The 21,852-nt window shown below is 45.1% G+C and overlaps 2 protein-coding genes across 9 annotated transcripts in view; one reads left to right on the top strand and one right to left on the bottom strand.

The window, feature by feature from the left end:
• Positions 1-21,852, top strand: part of LOC134401298 (protocadherin alpha-3-like) — a 248,332-nt gene that overhangs the window by 111,562 nt on the left and 114,918 nt on the right. For 3 of the 8 annotated variants that reach the window (XM_063130107.1, XM_063130106.1, XM_063130099.1), the window contains exon 1: positions 10,603-13,194. The exons of the other annotated variants lie outside the window; for them this stretch is intronic. In XM_063130107.1, coding sequence (XP_062986177.1) covers positions 10,768-13,194 — 2,427 coding nt within the window. In that variant the 5' untranslated portion in view covers positions 10,603-10,767. Of the gene's footprint in view, positions 1-10,602; positions 13,195-21,852 lie in introns of those variants that run through there. 8 annotated transcript variants of the gene reach the window in all.
• The window catches only part of LOC134401301 (histidine--tRNA ligase, cytoplasmic-like), a 380,518-nt gene that overhangs the window by 264,304 nt on the left and 94,362 nt on the right, over positions 1-21,852 (bottom strand). The gene's annotated exons all lie outside the window — the stretch shown is intronic.

Below are 21,852 nucleotides of genomic sequence, written 5' to 3'. Positions count from 1 at the left end.
ATTGGGTGTTAAGGTGAGTGTTGTTTGTAGCTGTTCGAGATAGATACAGAGGTTGGAATCCTTGGTACATTTGTTGATAGAAATGATATTGAATCTGACAAACTGTGTTACCTTTTATCTTAATAAACCAAGTTAAATATGTAAAACGGCTTCCAGAAAAAATAGTTCAGCACTATATGGTAATATGTCATGGATACAATTTTTAAGAGATCACATTTATTATGTTTTTCCTTGCTTATTCCCTGCCCCCCTTTGATGATCATTGGATTTCATAAGATGAACTGAACTGGAGTGTATTAAGAGCATATCTATATATATAAAAGCCCAGAGGCCTCCTCCAAGCCACTTATGCAAATAGGAGAGAAGCCTGAGGCAGTGGATTGGCCTACTGGTTGGTGATGTCACATCGCCAACCAGTAGGCCAATCCACTGCCTCTGCCTTCTCTCCTATTTGCGTGTTCTCTCCTATTTGCACTTATAGGACTTATGTCCTAAGTCAGACATAACCTGAAACAATGAGTTGAAACTGGTTTACAAACTAAGCTTCAGATCTAGATTTGGTGACCACTTGCATGGTTTGTAGAACTCCACAAGCAATTTTAAGTTGTTAATATAAAAACAGCATATAGTTTTTGTGTGACCTTCTTGTGGTAGATTTACTACCTTCTAAGAGGATCCTGTTGGAATTCTGCTTTGGTTGGATGTGTGATTTCTGTAGGAAATTAGCTTAAAACATATACTTTGAAATTTAGATATCTAGTTTAAACTGAATAACTCTAGCAAGGAGGGCTGGATTTGGCTAGAATGTCTGTAAGAACAGAAAGGGCAGACTCCTGCTTTGTCCTTTGTGTTGTTGTTGTTGTTGTTGTTGTTGTTGTTGTTGTTATTCTCCTCTTTTCTCACTCATGGCAGTTTTTCTAGATGAAAATGATGGGCTTTGCCAAGTCAAGCTGCCTTTTACTGATTCAGGAATTTCCTGACTATTGAGCATGTTTTAAGTATGACCACTTTCTGGATGTTGGCGTAGATGTATTTTGGTAGGCCTAGTTTCTGAAGGTTGTCTGTATAGGTTTTTTTATGTGATGCCAGTGGCTGATTTGACTAATGGTATAATTGTGACCTTCTCCTGTTCCCATAGTTCTTTAACTTTCATAGCCAGTGGTGTGCATTTCTTTCTCTTTTCCTCTTCCTTTTCTATAACATTTTTATCATTAGGTATTGCTTTGTCGATGCCATAAAGACGTTTTTCTTTTTTTGTCAAAAACTGTTATGTCTGGTCAGTTGCAGGATATTGTTTTGTCCATATGAATTATTCTGTCCATATGAATTATTTTATTATCTGCATTTTCCAAGATTGTTTTGGGTGAGTATGTATGGTATGGTGGAGGTTGTTTGATGAGGTTGAATTTGATGGCCAGTGGTTGGTGAATTATTTTTGCAGCTGTATTGTGTCTGTCCATATAGTCAATTCCTGCCAGAATTTCACATCCTCCTGTTACATGTTGTACATCCTCTTGTTTCTTGGAATTGATGGAATTTCCTACATAAATCTGTTGTTACACTGTTATTTATGATGTATTTTTGGTAGTTCTTGGTTGCTATAACTTGATCCTGTATGGCTATTAGGAATTCTTCTGTTTCTGGAAATAGCTCACCCTTCCTAAGCCATTTGTACGATTGTTCTTTGTTTATTTGTGGGCTCTGTATTATGTTGTAGTGCTTCCTATGAAGTGCTTGTTGTGCCCATTTTTCTTTTTTTCTCTGTGAGTGTGAGTGGTCATCTTTGGTCTTCGTTTTGTAGTGCTTGGTTGGGTGGGGTGTAATTTTTATCTGCTTTTACTATGGCTTTATGAATGGGGGTGTTTTTAGTGTAAAAGAATTCTCTAAGTGATTTTATCTGTTTAGCAGACCTCTTCCTCCTTCTTTCCTGCTGATTGTTATTCTTTCACTGCATGAATTGGGATGGAGCATGCCATGTTTTGTGAGTTCAGTGTGATTGTGTTTATTTATTTATTTGAGTTCAGTGTATGACCAGTGTATGATTCTGAATGAGCATGTGAGGATAGGTATTGCATAGGTGTTGATGGCTTTAAAAGTGTTTTTACAGTTGAGTTTGGATTTTAGGATTTGTGACAGGTGGGTTTTATATTGCATTCTTAATTGAGTTTTTACTGTGGAGTAGTTGATTTTTGCATTTTGTTGGAATCCTAAATTCTCTCTATGTATAATCAACTTTCCTGTGTCTGTGATGAATCTATGGTTGCAGGCTGTGATGAATATCTTAGGGTTTCCAGATGAGGCTTTTATAGGCCTTCATTTGTACATGGGAGCAGTGGTCTGGACATTGTCAACTTCAAGTTGTATGGGTGGGTGTGTCTGGGGATTGTAATCTTCAGTTTGTACCTCCTCTTTCATGTTTCCCCTTCACTTCTATGTTTTTTCTTATCAGAAAAAAAGAAAAACATTGAGGATTGTGCCCTCACTGCTCAGAAGCCTCTGAACTTGGAGGTTTGTGAGATTCATATGACCTGCTGGCAGTGTGGGAGGAGTGATGGAGTGATCTTCACCTCCTTATGCTCTGTGTTTGCCAGGTGGGCTATTCAGCATGTCTAGTGAAGGCACTTTTGAAGAGGAGGGAAGGAGGCTGGAGGAAGCTTGGGGTACCTCATACCCTGGTCTCTCCTCCTCCCTACTCACTGGAACATCCCCTTTCCTCCTCCTCCTTGGTTGCTTTTCCAACCTGGGAGAGGTAGCTGACAGTTTTCTCTGGGCCAGCTGAGTGGGGTCTGGCATCAGAGGGATTTTCTGAGTGATCCTATGGCTCCTGGGATGCTCTCCCAGGGACCACAAGATTGCTCTCTAAGGAAGAAAAATCAGAATAGCTGCACAATGCCGTTAGCTCTAGGTGCCCTCTGTGTGGAAGCACCCACAGTATGAGGCCATGATATGTCTGGGAAATGCAGGTCATAAGCTGCTCCTTCTTCTGAGGTTTACAATTTAATTGCTTGACTTGCACCAATATAACAGTACAGCTCATTATATGCTTCTATTTTCTGTTTTTGTAACTCCTGTGCTTGTATTTCTTCCTTTTATAAATGAAATAGCTTGTGAGAGGTTGTGGTGGGCCTTTTTGTTTTGCATGGAAATTCTAACTGTCACACACTACCAAGTTGTTTTACCTTGTGCTTACAGTGGTTAAGAGTAGTCTAGGAGGTAGAATGTTATTGGGGCTTCTGGTGTCAAATAATAGACATACGCCATTTTAACTCTTGGTTATGCTTCCTTTCTCTCTCTCTTTATAATAGGGACTAGGTGGCAGTTTTATCTAGGACGATGGGAGTATTTACTGATTTAGCTTTTCTTTTCTTTTCTTTAAAGGTAACCTCATACACTGGGGCCTAATCTGACAGAAAGAGATAGATAATTTTTGAAGACTTCCCCAGGCTTGTGACAGCTACATAATCTCTTTTCATGTTTCAGTTTATTTTCCATCAGACACACTTAATTATTTCTCCTCTCAATTTATATTTGTAAGATGTAGATTATATGTACATATATATTATATACACACACATATATACACACACACACTTTGAAATTGTAAGCCTATGCGGCAGGGTCTTGCTATTTACTGTGTAATCTGTACAGCACCATGTACATTGATGGTGCTATATAAATAATAATAATAATAATAATAATAATAATAATAATAATAATAATTGAAATATCTCTGAATCAGTCCACAGTTTACAATCATTTACTGTCTGTCTGAGGAGAATTTGCTTTATTTCCATTCCGCTCTGCTGGGCTACTACTACAACAGTTCCATGGACCAGTGTTTCTGGTACCAGCTGGAAACACACACAACATATTTATGGTACTTGATATACACATCCTTACTTACAAAGGAAAAATAAAGGCAGTATATTGGTACCAGCTTGCAGCATAGGCTGAGAACTGATCCACATAAATGTAATATTTATTATAACATATTTTACTACAATATCTTTTGCATTGTCATTTGATCTGGAAATATACCATTTCACTCTGAGTCAACTATGGCAGTTTGTGAGATGAGTGAAGAGCAGAGTTAGAGATTATAAGATTATCCATGCTATCTGTTTGAGTTGTGTTAACCTCTTAGTGTGCTCACAGATTGGAAGCACTGATCCAAGGTGCTTTCAAAGGCCTCTCTATTGAAACTCTTGCACTAGGGAAATTCACACGAGTTGTTCTGTTCCTGTGGGGGTTTTGCTTCATGGTGGGATTCTCAATGTCCTTCTCACCTTTACCAAGTGAGAAATAGAAATGACAACACAGAAGCATGGTAATAATTTATCCTTGTGTCCTAATTTAAGGGAGAACTGCTTTAAACTAATTACAAGCTGATATATTGGTATATTACACCTTTAAAAGTCATATCAGATCCCAGTGCTTTATGTTATAATGTTAAAAGGGGAGGGAATGCCCCATGTCTTTGCTGGACTTGCTCAGTAAAGGGGTGCAACGCTATGCATGTTGAGACAGAAACAAGTCCTACAATCCCCAACATGTCACAGCCTGCATGCTAGGAGTTGTAGGATTTTTTTCAGTCTAAACATCTGTAATATTGTATCAAGAGATTCTGAAAGATCAAAATAGCAGTTAAAAAGATAGTAATAAAGCTACCATTGGATCCCCTAATATTTTTGTTGAGCTATACAAATGAGATGCCTTTCAGCCATCATGAACCAATTTCATACTTGACCACCACAGAAAGATTATTAATAATACTTGAAATTAATGCAATGCTTTTAGATGACACAAAATTATTTGCATTTTTAAATTCTTACAATAATTTTGTAAGGTAGATCTGTATTATTAACCATGTATGGGGGCCACAGTCTAAGGCCAAAAAAGAGTAGGCAACCTAAGTCTGCCCACTGTGTCCATGTCAGAGATTTAAACACGGGACTTGCTGCTTCACACCTCAATCTCTTAGCAACTGCATAAGAGATGCATTGGAGAACGTTGTTCTTACAAGAGGTGAAAACGGAAAACAAATTGCTTGAGTATTGTCCAACATGTCGAAGCTGCCCAATTTATGAGACTGAATAAAATAAATATATACCAATATTGTTTAGAACTGGACGTACACTATTAAGTATTGGCAGAACAAACCACATATCTCCTAAAATGTGACTCACATGTTCAACATATTGTAATATTTGTACTGATTTATTTTTAATATTTTATTAAAAATAAATTTATTTTAACACTAAAACCCCCCACCCAAGTTACAACAATATATTAAACACTATAAAATGAATAAATTAAACTGGAACAGTAAAATCAGAGGCAATATAAAAACAGCAGCAGATAGAACCCCCCTTCTCTTTTGGTGGTGGTCCTGAGCAAAATAAGAAGCTGACTTAGCTTCTCTTAGCTTGTTGAATTTGCACAGAGCTGCCTTAAATGCCAGGCAGTGGCTGCTGCTATGTTTTCCTTAAGGAAGTAGCTGGTCCTCAGGAGAAGGCCCCCCAACCCCCGTTCAGCTCCTGTCGCTGCTGTGCCATCTGAGTGCCTAAGCCAAGGTTGTAGACATAGATTCTGGCTATTCTGCGGTGATTCTTCTCTCCATGTTCCTTTACAACCTCTCATCATAACATGTCTGGCTACCAGCATGCTCTGAACTTTACACTTCCTAACTTCCTCTTGCCCAGAGGAGCCTCCCCCTCCTTCTCCCCCCACTCTCTACCCTTTTAGTGTTACTCAGGCCCAACTCCCGCTTTGGTCCCAGATTTTTGCTCAGCCCCATCCAGATGACTGGGGGCAGTGCACATTCCACTGTAATCTTCAGCCACTCCCAACTGTTGTAGAATTCTCATTCATGTCAGTGGGTCCCTTATCAAACAGTACATCAAGAAGGAAATGCAAAGGAGATAATAAGAGTTTTCTAACAACTCCTTAAAGCGTGAGGAAAGGGGAGCATCTGGATACCTGGGGGCGGGGGCGGAGTTCCAAGTTCAATCGCAGCTTTTAAAGCTCAGCTAAAAACTTTTCTTTTTCCTAAAGCTTTTAAAACTTGATTTTGTTCTGACTTTATACTGTTAGTTTTACCCTACCCTGTGCCTGTTTGGTGCATTCTCTTCCCCTCCTTATTATTTTATTATGATTTTATTAGAATGTAAGCCTATGCGGCAGGGTCTTGCTATTTACTGTTTTACTCTGTACAGCACCATGTACATTGATGGCGCTATATAAATAAATAATAATAATAATAAGTGTAACAACTATTGCAACGGAGCAGAGGTTTAATAAGATAATTGGACGGATGAAAGAGAATGCATAACAACGGATAAGGGTTAGCGAAGAATACGAAAGGAAACAAATAGAGGTATAATGTGATTACAGTGTGGAAAAAAAGGGGGAAACAATGAGCAGAATATTACAATAATCAACACGAGACAGCATGAGAGTCCGACTAAAGGTTGGAGTAGTAGTTTTTAAAAGAAAGAGAACCAACAAGCCTTAGCTAGAGTAGAATCGTGAGTTGAAAAGAAAGCGAAGGATCAAATGGAAGCACTTGCTGTTATGTCGTCAAGTGAAAGTGAAAGAGATAAGAAAGCAAAACTGAATATCCCTAAGAGACCTTCACCTTGTCCTCAAAGCAAGGCATGCTGGTTGCCGAAAAGGAGCCTGGGCCCCGGGCCCCTTTGGATCCGGGCTCGCTTTTCTTGGGTACCCCATGCCGAAAGGTCTCCATTCTGCGGGAGGCCACGTGCCGTCACTCGTCGTTTCAGCGTGTCCCTTCATACTCAACGAAGGCGATTTAAAAGGAAGGAAACCCGGCTTGGCGCTGCCGACCCGGCTTGGATTTCCGCGGAAGCTGGCCTGAGGCCGCGGAGTGCGCCGCTGCTCCGTCTTCCCCGCTGAGTAGCTGTAACTCTCGCCGCACGACCTGCCGGCCTCGCTCCGGCTCCGGCTCCGGCTCCGGCTCCGGCTCGAGGGCGAGTCTGGCCGGGCTCGCTTGCTCTGCAGCGGGGTGCGGCTGGGGAAGCGGTGGCCGCCACAGGGGGAGGGTCTCGGCGGCGCCCCGCCCCTCTACAGAGCAGGAACCAAATGGAGACGGGAGGGGGGCGTCGAGCTTCTGAGGGGCCACCTCTTGATCGCATCAACCGTTATGGTGGTGACGGTGGGGGCAGGCCGAGGGAAAGGCGAGGCGAAGCGCTGCCTTCCCACAGCCGGCCACTCCGGAGGAGCGCGTGTGGGCGGCCGCAGCGCCGGCCGTGGTTTGCGCCTCTCTTGTTTCAGCCAGAAGACTCCGCCTGGTCGTGCCCTCCGCTTGGGATGACCAGCACGCGCAAGCCGGTCCTGACGTCTAAGTTACGACAGGTGGAGAGCCGATATGTTGCGATCATCAAAACGGTTGCCGGTCTACTGCAAATCATCCAGTGATCTCAGAGTCGATCCGGATTTCGCTTGCGGAAATTCGCTCGCCTAAGTTCCGTGGGACCTCAGGAGGCGGGTGAGCTGCAACTCGTTTCCGAAGCCGGCTTCTGGGGCGATGATTCTATGCGTATTTACTGGGCAGTAAGTCCCAGTGGGTTCAATGGGGCCTACTCGCGTAGGACTACTTGTGTAGGACCGGGCTGCCCGAGGTGACACCAAATGAACCGGCCAGTCTCTAAAGTGCAGTTTTCCACGTTGGGCAGCTGCTCTTCTGGGCTAATTGAGGGCGTCTTCAGAGTGAAGTTGGTCTAAATTTGGTAAACGTGAATGCCACCGGCAGGTCTTGGGAAGGGCCGCACTTGGCGAAGCGGAGAGCCAAGACGGGTGGAGAAAGACCTTTCCGTCCTTGGAGAGAAAGGTTGGTAGCAAACCCACCTTTAGGTTGCACTGTGCGTGAAATGGCCCCAACGAAGGAGATGCTTCTCGTTACGGAGGACCGCGGTAAAGGAAGCCTCGCCCAAAGCCGCTCAGGAGAGAGAAGGCCACTGCTCAAAGCTGCACTCCTGAGCTCACTTCTTCCGGGGCAGTTAACGGATTTACAAGACGACTAGGACTGAAACCCCTCATTCTGTCCCCAGGGCTCATTCAGTTTGCTCCTTCACAGAGGGCCACGATCCAAACTGCCAAGATCCTCCAGTTTGTTTTGTTCCAGGCACGTGTAGCAGCCGAAGATACACCCCGAAGTCTAGGCGCTAGGAAAAAGTGGAGCCAGCCAGTTGCTCTGGTGGCCAGTTGAGCCTGAGCCGCTGAGAGTGAAAATCCTCGCTACTCGGATGAACAGGATTTGGGAATAAATTACAAGCACAGTCCCAGTGGGAAGGTTCAAGGCAAGGGCGCCTCTCTGCCCGGCCTAGGGCCCACACTCAGCTTCTGAGCCACCTGCCAACTTGGCTCCTCTAAAATCTTGAAAACACACGGGCGTGGGGGAAGGAAAAGCACCTCTTCTGTGTTTTAACAGGCAGGCCATTTATTAAATAAATTTTAATGAGAATTACAAAGTTTAATTTATCAGATTAATTAAGGAACATTTAATGAACTAAAAGTTGTCCCTTGTTAAAACAAGGCAGAAGATTTTTTTAAAAAAAATAATCCACACCATTTGATGCTCAAGGCAAATCTGAGTCTTTAAAGATGCCTTTTAATAATATTTATTTATTTATTTATTATTTATTTATTACATTTTTATACCGCCCAATAGCTGAAGCTCTCTGGGCGGTTCACAAAAATTAAAACCACAGTAAAACACCCAACAGGTTAAAACACAATTACGAAATACACTATAAAAAGCGCAACCAGGATAAAACCACACAGCAAAGTTGATATAAGATTAAAATACAGAGTTAAAACAGTAAAATTTAAATTTAAGTTAAAATTAAGTGTTAAAATACTGAGTGAATAAAAAGGTCTTCAGCTGGCAACGAAAGCAGTACAGTGTAGGCGCCAGGCGGACCTCTCTGGGGAGCTCGTTCCACAACCGGGGTGCCACAGCAGAGAAAGCCCTCCTCCTAGTAGCCACCTGCCTCACTTCCTTTGGCAGGGGCTCACGGAGAAGGGCCCCTGTAGATGATCTTAAGGTCCGGGTAGGTACATATGGGAGGAGGCGTTCCTTCAGATAACCTGGCCCCAAACCGTTTAGGGCTTTAAATGTCAATACCAGCACTTTGTATTGGGCCCGGACCTGGACTGGCAGCCAATGAAGTTGTAAAAGGACTGGCGTAATGTGATCTCGCCGGCCAGTCCCTGTTAATAACCTTGCTGCCCTGTTTTGCACCAGCTGAAGTGCTGCTTTTAATAATGTGCTGCTAATAATGTGCTGCTTTTAATAATGTATTAGTTTTAAAAGTTTTAATTATATGTATTTTATGGTATTTGCATTTGTGTTGTACCCCACCTCGATCCGGAGGGAGAGGCGGGTAACAAATAAATAGATGATGATGATGATGATGATGTGGCCCAAGACACTTTGTTATATTTAATACAAACACATATAAACCCTACAAGTGACAAGTATCATCTTAAAAGAGGCGCTGCTCCTCCATTTGCACATGTATACCTGATTAACTAGCAAAAGCTCGTTTAAGACAACTTTCTCGGAGTTTAAAAGAGACCTGAAGACCCCCGCCTCTCCTCCAACTGAAATGATGCTCCTCCCCCGGGGGCACAGAGAATGCACCCAGAGAAAAGAGGGCGGAGAGCTCACAGGACGAATGGAGCGAAGCCCAGTTTGTGGGGAAGGCTCGGGCCAGCCAGGTGCTGATAAGCAATTCGAGGCTTTGCTTGGTCCCTCCATGCTCCCCCCGCCCGCCCGGTTCAGCCTTTACAGCCCCTTCCCGGACCTATGGGGCCATTCGTCGTCCTTCATTTAGCGTCTCGGTTTCGGGGTACGGAGACGAAGGCGTCCCGGCGATGGAAGCTCTTCTGGCGCCGTCCGCTGTAAGCCTGGTTACTGATGTCCGTGAGGACACCGAGGCTGACCTCGGTGGGCGCAGATCCAGCCAAGCCTCAAAAGCTATCCGCTGGGCTGGGCGCGCGGGGGGGGGGAAGAAGCGGGGGGACCTCCGTCGCGGCAGTCACCCCCCCCCGGCCTCCTGCCGGCCCCGGTGCGCTTCGAGCTCTGCCGGGCGACCGTGCCGCCTCCCCCGCAGCCCTCCCCTCCGCCGCGGTGACTGGCAAGGAGCCGGGCTGGGCTCGGCGTTGTCCATGGCGGGGAAACCAGGAGGCGCTGTGGAGCCGGGCGATGCGCGGCGGCTGGGCGGGGTTCCCTCCGCGAGCAGGAGCCCCCCTTCGCTCCGTCCCCGGCGGCCGGGTCAGCCGCAGACCGCTCCCCTGCAGACCCGGCAGCCGTGGCCGGTGCAGTCCGCGGCCCCCTCTTGCTGCACCGACGGCCTCCCTCTTGCCGGCGGCGGCGGCGCTGAGCCGGCAGTACGGGCGATGGGTGGCGCAGCTTTGGCGGCGGCCCCTAGGCGGCGCTGCGCACCGTGCCCGGGCGCGCGCGCGCGTCCCCTTCGCCGGTAGCTCGGGCGCTGCTGCCTCCGCCCAGGACGGGCTCCAGGAGCTGGCTCAGCACAAGCGCAGCGGGCGGTGGAGCCATGTCTTCGGCCGGCGCCGGGAATCGCCGATGCGCTCCGCACGCGTTTTAGCCAGCGGCTCTCGCGGGTTTGCGGCTCCTCCCGTCGGCTCCGGCCTTGCTGACTTCAGCGCTTTGCTGAAACCGGGGGATTATGTTACGGTTGACTCGATCTGCAGGGAGCTGAGGAGGAAGGCAGGGAAAGAAGAATGCGGGTCGATTTACTGGTGTGCTGCCTTATTTTCTACACCGTAAATGGCCAAGTAGAGTACTCCATCCCCGAAGAAACGGAGCGTGGCGCGCCCGTCGGAAACCTCGCCAAGGACCTGGGCATCGAGGCCGCGACGCTCCCCTCCCGGAAATTCCGCATGATCACCGGCTCAAGTAAGCAATATTTCAACCTCAATGCGAGCACGGGGGCTTTGTCTGTTAGCGAGCCCGTCGACAGGGAGCAGATTTGTGCGCTCAAACCCACCTGCTCTCTGAATTACGAACTGGTGCTGGAAAACCCCTTGGAGCTTTACAAAATGCAGTTTAAAATACTGGACGTGAACGACAACGCCCCCACCTTCCCGCTAGACGAGTACCACTTAAACGTGGCCGAGTTCCTGACTCCCGGGGCTCGGTTTAACCTGCCCAACGCCCAAGACCCCGACGAAGGCATCAACAGCGTCCAGAGCTACACGCTCAGCCCCCACGAACATTTCCGCCTGGAAATGCAAACGCGCGGGGATGGGAGCCGATACCCGGAGCTGGTGCTGGAAAAGCCCCTGGACCGCGAGCAGCAGGCCACGCACAGGCTTGCGATCACAGCCAAAGATGGAGGGAGCCCCCAGCGGTCTGCAGACGCCCGGGTCGTGGTCACCGTCCTTGACACCAATGATAACGCCCCCACGTTCGAGCACTCGGTCTACCGGGCCAGTGTCCTGGAAAACTCGCCCAACGGCACGCTGGTGACGCGAGTGCACGCCACGGACTTAGACGAAGGTCAGAACGGGGAGGTCCGCTACGCTTTCAGCAACAGCACCCCTGCGGAGCTCCAGAAGATCTTCCGCATCAACCCTCAGACTGGAGAGATCAAAGTCAGCGGGGTTTTAAACGTCCAGAAGCCCCAGCTGGAGATGTTCGTTGAGGCAAAGGATAAGGGAGTCTTTGGGATGTCCAGCGTAGCCAAACTGCTGGTGGAAATAGCCGATGTGAATAACAACGCCCCAGAGATCACGGTCACCTCTCTTTCCAGCCCAATCCCAGAGGATTCTTCCCTAGGCACAGTGATCGCGCTCTTGAGTATTACCGATGAAGATCCCGGAGATAATGGGAAAGTCATTTGCCAGCTCCCCACTAACATCCCTTTCCAACTCAAGTCCTCTTTCGACAGCTACTACAGTTTGGTCACCAGCGGCCTTCTAGATCGGGAGCGGGTCAGCGGATATAACATCACTGTCACTGCCTCTGACCTGGGCTCCCCTCCCATCGCCACGCAGAAGACGCTGTGGGTGCAAATTGCAGATGTGAACGACAATCCCCCCAAGTTCCTCAAACAGATGCGTGAAGTTTCCGTAATGGAGAACAACAGGCCTGGGGTGTCCCTTTTCCGTGTGTCAGCCTCTGATCCAGACCTAGGGGAGAATGGCCGGGTCTCCTATCTACTCAGGGACATTGACATCCAAGGCAGCGCCTTGTCCAGCTATTTGGCCATAGATGTGGACAGTGGAATCGTCTTCGCAAAGGGCATTTTTGACTTTGAGCAGCTCCAGAGTTTTCATTTCCAAGTTGAGGCGAAGGACAACGGCTCGCCAGCCCTGGCTGCCGCTTTTATCGTCAGTATCACCATCCTGGACCAGAATGACAATGCCCCAGTTGTCTTGTATCCAGGGGTGAGAAATGGCTCAGTGGCAGTGGAGATTGTGCCTCGTTTGGCAGATGCTGACTACCTAGTGACCAAGGTGGTAGCCCATGATCCAGACAGTGGGCAGAACGCCTGGCTTTCTTACCACCTCCTGCAGTCGTCCGATACTAGTCTGTTTCGGGTTTCACTGAATGCTGGAGAGCTCAGGACTTGTCGCTCCATGAGGTCTAGTGACCCCATCAAGCACAAAGTGGTGGTCTTAGTGAAAGACAGTGGGGAGCCCCCACTCTCCTCCTCCGTGACCCTGGGCATCCTGCTGGCTGATGCTCTTCCGCAAGCGCTCCCAGACTTCGATGACAGCCTGGAAGCACATGGGCAGCAGCTGTCCAACTTGAACTTCTACTTGATCATTGCTCTAGCCTGCCTTTCCTTTGTCTTCCTTGGTTTTCTAATCTTCCTTCTCGCCATTCGACTCTTCCACTGTAGGACTAGCCCCTCCTGCAGTTGCTGCTGTTGCCCCACGGATGAGTATGAAAAGTACCGCTACAATGTGCGGATGCTCCCAAGCTCTCATTTTACACCAGAGATGGTCGAGATCGCAGGGATGGGGAAACTTACGCACACCTATTTGTATAGGGCGGCCCTGGGTGTTGGGCCTAGCAATAACAACTTGATGCCCAATGGAGATGCCGGGAACCTTTCCAAGGGGGCGGGATTGTTACAAGTGCCAGCCTCCTGCATTCAAGTGCAGAAGGTGAAGAGTGACCACTTCAATGCCATTCTGGTGGTAAGCAGTTTTTTGGTGTTTTTTTTTTTTTAAGCGTAACGTCCTTCTTGGTGGTTGGGTGAGGAGGGAGGGGTATTGCAGAGGTGCACACAGCTTGCTTCAAAGTGGAACTGATTTAAAGGAGAAAGGGATGAAGCAAATAGAACATCACTGCCTCTCATAATTTTTCTTCTTTTCTCATTACAATAGAATTCTGGGTCACCAATGGTCAGTAGATTCAGGACAGACTCCCCCCTCCCCAATACTTGACCTAATACGTAATTAATTACAGAATTTGTTGCCACAATATTTTTATTTATTTATTTATTTATTTATTACATTTCTATACCGCCCAATAGCCGGGGCTCTCTGGGCGGTTCACAAAAATTAAAACCATTCAAAGTATAAAACAACAGTATAAAACCATAATATAAAATACAATATAAGAGCTCAACCAGAGAAAAACAGCAGCAATGCAAAATTGCAAATGTAAAACTATGTTATTTAAAATTTATAGATTGTTAAAATGTTGGGAGAATAAAAAGGTCTTCACAATATGTGGTGATGGCCTCTAGCTTAGATGGCTTTTAAAAAAAGGCTTAGGAGGATAAGGCCTACCAACAGCTATTGACCAAGGAGGTTAAAGGAACACCATGATCAAAGGAATACCAATTGCTGGGCACAGAAAATGTGTGTGTGGGGGGGGAGAGGATGGCTGTTACCTTGCTTATGAGCTTTCCATTATCATCTGGCTCTTCGCAATCAGACGTTGGACTAAATGAATCCTTGGTCTGAACCAGCAGGGCTCTTCTTATATTCTTCCATTGAACCAGGGCCTCCCCAAGACATTTTGCTCCCTGAGGCCGAGCAGCAAATGGCACAACCTACCCAAATCAAGATGCGCAGTACCCAAAGTCAGTCAGGTTTTATTGACGCATGAGCAGAAAATTCCACAAGCACCTCTCCCCATCCTTGGGGTTAAAAATATAAGAATTTTTTAAAAAATATTTGCTGCCCTTTCATGACATCGAAAACCTGCTGCTTGAGGCTGCTGCCTCACGCTACCTAATGGTAGGGTTGTACTCAAATTAAACTATGGGAATAAGTCAGCTGTTACCCAGCTGTGGGGAGAATGGTACTTTGATCAGTTAAAATTTTAGTTCACACATTCATTTTACCTATTGCCTTTGTTGAAAAACACAGAAAATGTAAATTCCTTGTCTTGAGTTTTATTTAAAAAAGACCTGTCTTTCACCCAGAAATAGATAATACAGAAATGTTATCACATAGCTAGTTCCAGGCGGAGTTTTAGGCAGGCAGAGTTTTAGGCATTTATTTAGTGCACTTTGCCTGGTAACATTGCTACTGTGTTCCAGCATGACCTAGCTTAAAATTAGTTTCCACTGATGGTAAACCGCAGCCATCTAGAAAAAGGTTGGGCAAAAGGTAGATTTGGTCCACTACCCAATAGATAATGTAGCTCCTGGTGATTGCTGGAATTCTCACAAATAATGCTGAACTAGCTAGATCTCAGTCTGATCCAGTAAGGAACATGCTCTCTTAACATATATTGATTTATACATTAACTGTGAAATCCTGCAAAGCGTGACAATTACTGTGGGAATATAATATACATTGTTGGACCACAGGAATTCTAGTAAGGAAGTAGCAGTACATGCAAGACTGAAATCAATCAACCCCTTCTCTAGATATCTGGTAAATTACAGGTTGCAGAACATACAGTAGCTCAGTGGAAGAGCATATTATTTGCGTGCAGAAGGTTGCAGGTTCAATCTCTGACAACTCCAAGTACTGCTGGGAAAGACTCTTGTCTGCAACCCTGGACAGTGCTGCCTGTCAGTGTAGACCAGAGATGTTGAGCCTCTTTCAGCCTGCGCATCAAATTCAGTTTTGGAGAGGCTCTCAGAGGCTGTGTTCCAGGGGTGGGTGGCGCTAAAGAGGAAAGGGCCAAAATACTATAAACAACAACAACACCCCCACATATTTTAGCTTAAAGCTCTTACTGTCAGTAATTAAGCTTTAGAGGAGGCATTTCAACCTTTTACAATGGGTGAAAAACTGCACAAAAGTCAGGAAACCACAAAACACTTGTTGGCAGTGGGGAAAGTGGGTGGGGTCTGGGGAAGTGGGTGGGGTCTGGGGAAGAGGGCATGGCCACCAGGAGAACCCCAGAGGGCTGGATCAGGCCCGGGGCCCGAGGGTCAACATCTCTGGTGCGGATAATAGTAAGCTAGACGGAACAGCTTCATATGTAATTTTGCCATTGATATTGTAAAGGGATTTCCTTGCAGAAATGTTGGGGTATGCCTACCAAGGATATTATGCTATAGGGATGTGTGTGCTGGAGTGACTGAATGGAAGTTTCCGTACTAGAACGTTGACAAATGATAAATAGTTATTTACAGTTTATTTTTACAAAATGTTAAGCGGGAGAAAAGGCATCTAAAAGATAAGACCAAGGAGCTGTGTTTCCTCAACCTTACTATTGAATTGTCTGAAAAAGTTTCACTTGAGGAATTCAATGCATCGAAAGTCCTTTGGAGACAAAGTTATTGACAGGGCAAAATTACACATTATTCATGTTTCTATGCCAGTGTTTTGTTGTTGTTGTTGTTTTACTGTTGTTTGCCCCCCAAAGGTGCTGTTTACTGCAGCAGGAAACGGATATGGGCCCCCAATTGAGATCCTGAGCACGTTCTAGATCAGGGCCCTGCAGCTATATTTTTTTCAAAACAGTTGCCCGTTTAAGCACCCCCTTAAAAAAGTATGAATAAGGTAACATTTATAGTGGTTTAAAAAACCCCAAACCCAAACACATATTCCCTGTGCCACTGTCCCCAGCATGAAACTCACAGTGGGAAGTTACAGGCCCCTGTATCCTATTTCTCTCTCTCTCTCTCTGCTGCAGGGCTCATGGAAGCTTTGGAACCTTTCCATGGTACTAAAAAGTATTAAAAATGCTCAGGGAGGCCTGGTCCTAATATTTGTCATGCCTGTTTCCACCCTCAAATGGTGCCTATCTTAGGTGCACAGATGCCCACGGATTGAAGTGACTTGTGAATCATCCGTGCGCTCTGTTTCCAAATACATTTTCTTTGAAGAATGCTCTATTGGTGCCATTTATTTCCAAACCAAGTACAGCCTGCATTTGGTAGACTCTCCTTAAGAAATGTCATATTGGTGTTAATCAGGACTGAGTTGTGATGGCCAACTCATTGACAATTACTAGTATAACAGCACCAATTCATTGTTGAAAAATGTAATGCAGAAGCACTTGAAAGAAAGGGGTGTTTTTAATCCTGCCTTTTCTGCACTGCTGGTCGAGATTGGGGCTCTCGCTTCTGCACTTTGCATTGCCAAAAATGGTCAACTGAAACAAATTAATTCTTTTTTATTTTATTTTCTTTTTCTTTTGGTAAATAGCAGGCAAGCCTCTCCTGCCCAATTGAGGATCACAAATAATCCTTAGCTGGGGCAAAGGATTAAAGTCCCTCTATCTCTATGGGGCCCAATTCAGACTGGGTCTTCTCCCATGTTTACTTTTGAGTAAGAAAAAAAAGTATAGATTAAATATGCAACTATGTATTGTTTGATGAATTACTGAACTACTCTCAGATACGAGCACTCCCTCACCAATGACTATTTTGAGAAATAAACACATAGTGGCAGAAATAGTAGGGAACGTTATCCCAGTATTCTGTATTTCTGTCTATGTTGTCCCAAAAAACCTGAAGCTATTTGCACTGAAATTTATACATGTACTTTATGGCTGCAATCCTAAGCATACTTACTTAGAGACAATAGGGCTTACTCCTGAGTAACTATTAGGACTGGGCTAATGGATGTAATTTATAGGACTGGGCTGCTAATATTTGTTCACCTTTCCTACATCATTTGATTCTACATTTCCTCACTGCTGATATGAAAGATGAAACAAGCCAGAGTTAATTTAACCTATACAGCAAATGAAAGGAAATAAAACAATATTCACAATTAGTTAAATTTGCATTTGTTTTTATTCTCTTGTAGGTCTTCTAAAGATGTTAAAATATCATTTGGGTGGGCTGTGGGTCTTTGATGCTGCATGTACAAAAAAAAAAAAAAAAAAGTGTGATCCTGCAGTGTTTTGTCTCTGAAATCCAGGCCATGCTTCTAAAAATAGAACTGTAGACTTTCAGTAGAGGAAGTGAGATGGAGTTGAACTACATGTCATGCCATCTTTCTTCAATTTGTGCCCTATGGGGTGCATAACAACAAAATAGAAAGCATGTTACACACCCAAGCATTCTGAGCTTAAAAAACAAGCAAACGTTTTCAAATATAAGGGAAGCTGATTTTGGTGACCTGGATTAATTATGCAAATGAGTCAAATTTGCATAGATTTACTTATTTTGCATAGGAGCCTGCTTCTGGTAGGAAAGAAGAGAAAAGGATGTTATGCAGCGCACCAAAGATCTCACTCACCCCATTGACTGCTGATAGTATTGCTTCTTTCTCTAGCTTCAAAGATCTCATTAGCCATAATCACAGTTTTTCAGAACTATCTTCCCAGCTACATGGACTAAAACTTCCTTTATAAAAATAAAATGAGAGTTGAAATTCTGAGGATGCTCAATTTTGTGCTTGATGCAGAATTCCGTGTTTGCAGGAAATAATCAGGAAGTGCTGAATCCAGCCCACAGTTCAGCATTCTCAGTACTATGCCACAAACTGAGCTTTTAAAAGGCCTTTATAACAATGAATTAAATGACTGAAGGAGAAGGTCCATTGCTAGGTGATGGATCACAAATAAACTCCCAGATTCAGTCCCTGGCATCTGTAGTCGAGAGTAGCTGCCTGAGATCCGAATATGGTTTAACTCCATATAATATCAACGAGACCATTAAAAAAATGTATCTTGCAAAATGTATCTTGCAATATACAATTTCTATGACATAGAATTTCATTAAGTAATTTTCAGTAAATTTTACTTACGTAAGTCTGGACTATTCCTTTGAATGGGATTTTTCCAGACCAGCCCCACAGCTTTGGACTTAGAGCTTCCTTTGCTCTCATCTGAGGGAAATTCTAACTACAGCAGTTCTATGTGCTGATTCTTCTTCTCCTGAGATTGAAAAAGGGAAGGGCTTTTAGGATGGTTTCAAGAAGACCCGTAAGTAGGGAAAAACAATCCAGTTTTTATTAGAAACCCTGTTGCAAACGTTTTGTCTGGTAAATTCTAACACAGAGAATCCTCAATCCATCCTATCCCTAATGAGCAGACTGTGGAAGAATTACTTTTCTCACACACACTCTCTTGCCATCTCTTCTGGCCGTTTATTATTCTAGTTCTCTCATACGGCTTTCCTCTTCTCTCTTGACCACCTTCTATGACTTTTTCCTCCCCTCTCTCCTCCCATGCACCATTCTTGGCTTGGCTTCACTCCCACAATAACTATATAAGTTATTACCTCCTGAAACATTCCATGAGTGGGCAGATCTATATGTGACAGGTCAAAATGTGGAACCTCCTTGAATACTACATATATAAACCCAGGTGTTTACAGATTCAATGGCAGTAGATAATAAATACTAACTTCCATCTTATGCATGTGACAAAGTAGAGTCCTGCCAAAATAACGTTCATGCCATATAAAACGAGGGTGGTTTGGCCTTACTCTTTTCCCAGCCCTGTTTTTGTGTATGAGCAGGCTATACCTCATACAGAGGTCCAGTGGTTTCATTCATAATACAATTCTAGTAATCCTGCTGCATTTGGGTGATTTGCTATTGGTTCTAGTAAATTGTGCAAATGTAAAGCACTTACATATTTCAAAGAACCATGAATTTATGTGTGTGGAAGTTTATTCTGCTTACTGCCACTGGTGATCCTAGACAAGGCTGCAGCTATCTCCATAGCCCTATCCCTTCAGTGGCATAGACTCACTCTGCTTTCTGTTTCTTGGTTGCACTAATATGTAATGTAGTGTAGTGAAATATCCATCCATATGACTGGCAGGCAGTACATGTGCAGAAGGAGAGTCCCCCTATGCTAGAGTTGTACCCAAATTGCCTTGCAAAATTATCCAACCTATTTTTGGGCAGAGACAATTTCAACAAATTTCTCCAGCGGGAGGAGAAATTCTCCCAACATATTCTCACAGGTAGTATTCACCGTTGACAAGGGTTGCAACAAGATTTCTTCCTTTTTTGGCTTTTTCTGCTGCCACTGCAAGTAGCAACAGCATCAGCTATATTGGCAGGCTGCCCTCCATTTTGCATCCTCCACAATGCAGGTGAAGGCGGTCTTGTGTCCGGCTCCAGGAAGAGGAAGACCTAAGCCTAATCTACACCAAGCAGGATATTGCACTATGAAAGTGGTATGAAAGCAGTATATAAAAGGCAGGAGCCACACCAAGCAGGATATAGTGGTATGAAAGCGGTATATGGTATGTGTTAATAGGCCCCAACAGGACACTTCAATACTGCTGTAAAGCAGTAGTGTGGCTCCTGCCTTTTATATACTGCTTTCATAGTGATATATCCTGCTTGGTGTAGATTAAGCCATAGTGCTGCACCAAAATCTCTAGTGTCCTAAAAGATTACTTTCCCCATGAAAGAGGTTTCCATTTTGCTGACTCTTTCTCAGGGCATTTTATAATTTCTTTTGAATTTCTTTTTGCTGTTTTTGAACTTACATTACTGCTGCAAGGCAGCCGAGGGCATGTGTGCGTTTTCTTTCTATTACACATCACCCCATTGCTCTGCAACCTTCCAGGCTGCCCTCGCCTCCTGATCTGCAAAAGCCCTACAGAAGGAATGACCTCATGATGTCTTCCCCAGGGCTTTCATCGAAGTGTGAGAAGCTGAGAAGCTAGGAAGTTAATTTTTCAATGAAAGGCAGGACACTTGTGCATACCACTCTTGTTGTTGTTTATTCATTCAGTCGCTTCCGACTCTTCGTGACTTCATGGACCAGCCCACGCCAGAGCTTTCTGTCGGCTGTCGCCACCCCCAGCTTCCCCAAGGTCAAGTCTGTCACCTCCAGAATATCATCCATCCATCTTGCCCTTGGTCGGCCCCTCTTCCTTTTGCCTTCCACTTTCCCTAGCATCAGCCTCTTCTCCAGGGTATCCTGTCTTCTCATTACGCGGCCAAAGTACTTCAGTTTTGCCTTTAATACCATTCCCTCAAGTGAGCAGTCTGGCTTTATTTCCTGGAGTATGGACTGGTTTGATCTTCTTGCAGTCCAAGGCATACCCCTCAGCCACATCTTAAATAAGATAAGCACAAGAACCTTGAACCCAACCCATGAGAATGTCTCTGAACATTTTCTTCTCTGAATTTCTTTTCAAAAGCAATTTCTTCTCTATCGAAAGTCTAAGCCATCCAGTATCAGCAGTGCATGGCAGGTCTTGCCCTCACCGTAACAAACATAAGAACACCAAAACATAAGAAGATAGACCAAAAGTCTATCCAGTCCAGCGTTCTGTTCACAGATGTATGGGCATCTGTTCTGTATGAACCAGATGCCCATACAGCACTTACTTTGCAGTTTGCAGCTTGAAGAGCAGCTGCAATTAAGCCCAGCAGAGAAGCTGTTGAGCAACATTGTTTGGTCTGTTTGAATTTGAGCATCTGCTCCGCCTCTTTTAGGTTTTTCAGCCTCCAGTTTGCTGGAGGCGCGAGCCTTCGGCGCGAGAACACAAGGGCTCTCGGCCTGAGGCTCTCTGCTGTGGGCGCGAAGCCGGTCAAGCGGAACTTCTACTCCAGAGGAAAACCCCAGCCGCGGTCCGGTCGCTGCTACTTTCTGATTCAGGACACAATCTTCTCATTTCCTCCTCTCAATTCTTTTCTCCTCATATCTGTTCCTTATGGCTCGTTCCAAGTTCGTCTCTCCTAACTTGGTTCCTATTCGGTGTCTCCCCTCTTCTCAGCTGCCTTTCTCGTGTTCCTTATGGAACTGTTGCTCTGTTGCTTCTAAGGCCCCTGTCATTCAGGACTTGTTTATCTCTAGGTCTCTCCACCTCCTTGCTCTTACTGAAACCTGGCTCCCTGCCCATGATACCGCCATCTCTGCTGCACTCTCTCTTGGAGGACTCTCTTTCTCTCACACTAGTCGCCCAGAGGGTCGGGGTGGTGGTGTGGGTCTTTTATTATCTAGTTTGTGCCAGTTCCAGCCTCTTTCCATTCCACCGTCACATTGTTTTTCCTCCTTTGAGGTACATGTGGTGAGGCTTTTCGCTCCACTGCGACTGCGGATTGCAGTTCTGTATCGCCCCCCAGGCTCGTACTCAAAATTTATCTCTGATTTTGATTCGTGGCTGTCCTTTTTCCTCTCTGATAACTGTCCTACTCTTATTTTGGGTGATTTCAATATTCATGTGGATGACCCTCAAGACGCTGCAGCTCTACGATTTCACTCATTATCTTCCTCTTATGATCTTAAGCTTTGGTCTGATGTACCCACACATTCCCTTGGACACTGTCTGGATCTTGTTCTCACTCGGAATTGCTCTGTTTTGGACTTTTCTACTGCTCACTTTCCGTTGTCAGATCATCACCTAGTTTCTTTCAATATTACTCATAATCCTCCTCCTTCATGTCCCGCTTCTCGCTCTTGTCGTGACTTGCAATCTATCAATTATGAGGCTTTTTCTCAGTCTCTAGCCTCCTCTC

The sequence above is a fragment of the Elgaria multicarinata genome, chromosome 7 (genome assembly GCF_023053635.1).
Source record: "Elgaria multicarinata webbii isolate HBS135686 ecotype San Diego chromosome 7, rElgMul1.1.pri, whole genome shotgun sequence".
NCBI lineage: Eukaryota > Metazoa > Chordata > Lepidosauria > Squamata > Anguidae > Elgaria > Elgaria multicarinata.
This window is presented reverse-complemented; position numbering and strand designations above follow the sequence as displayed.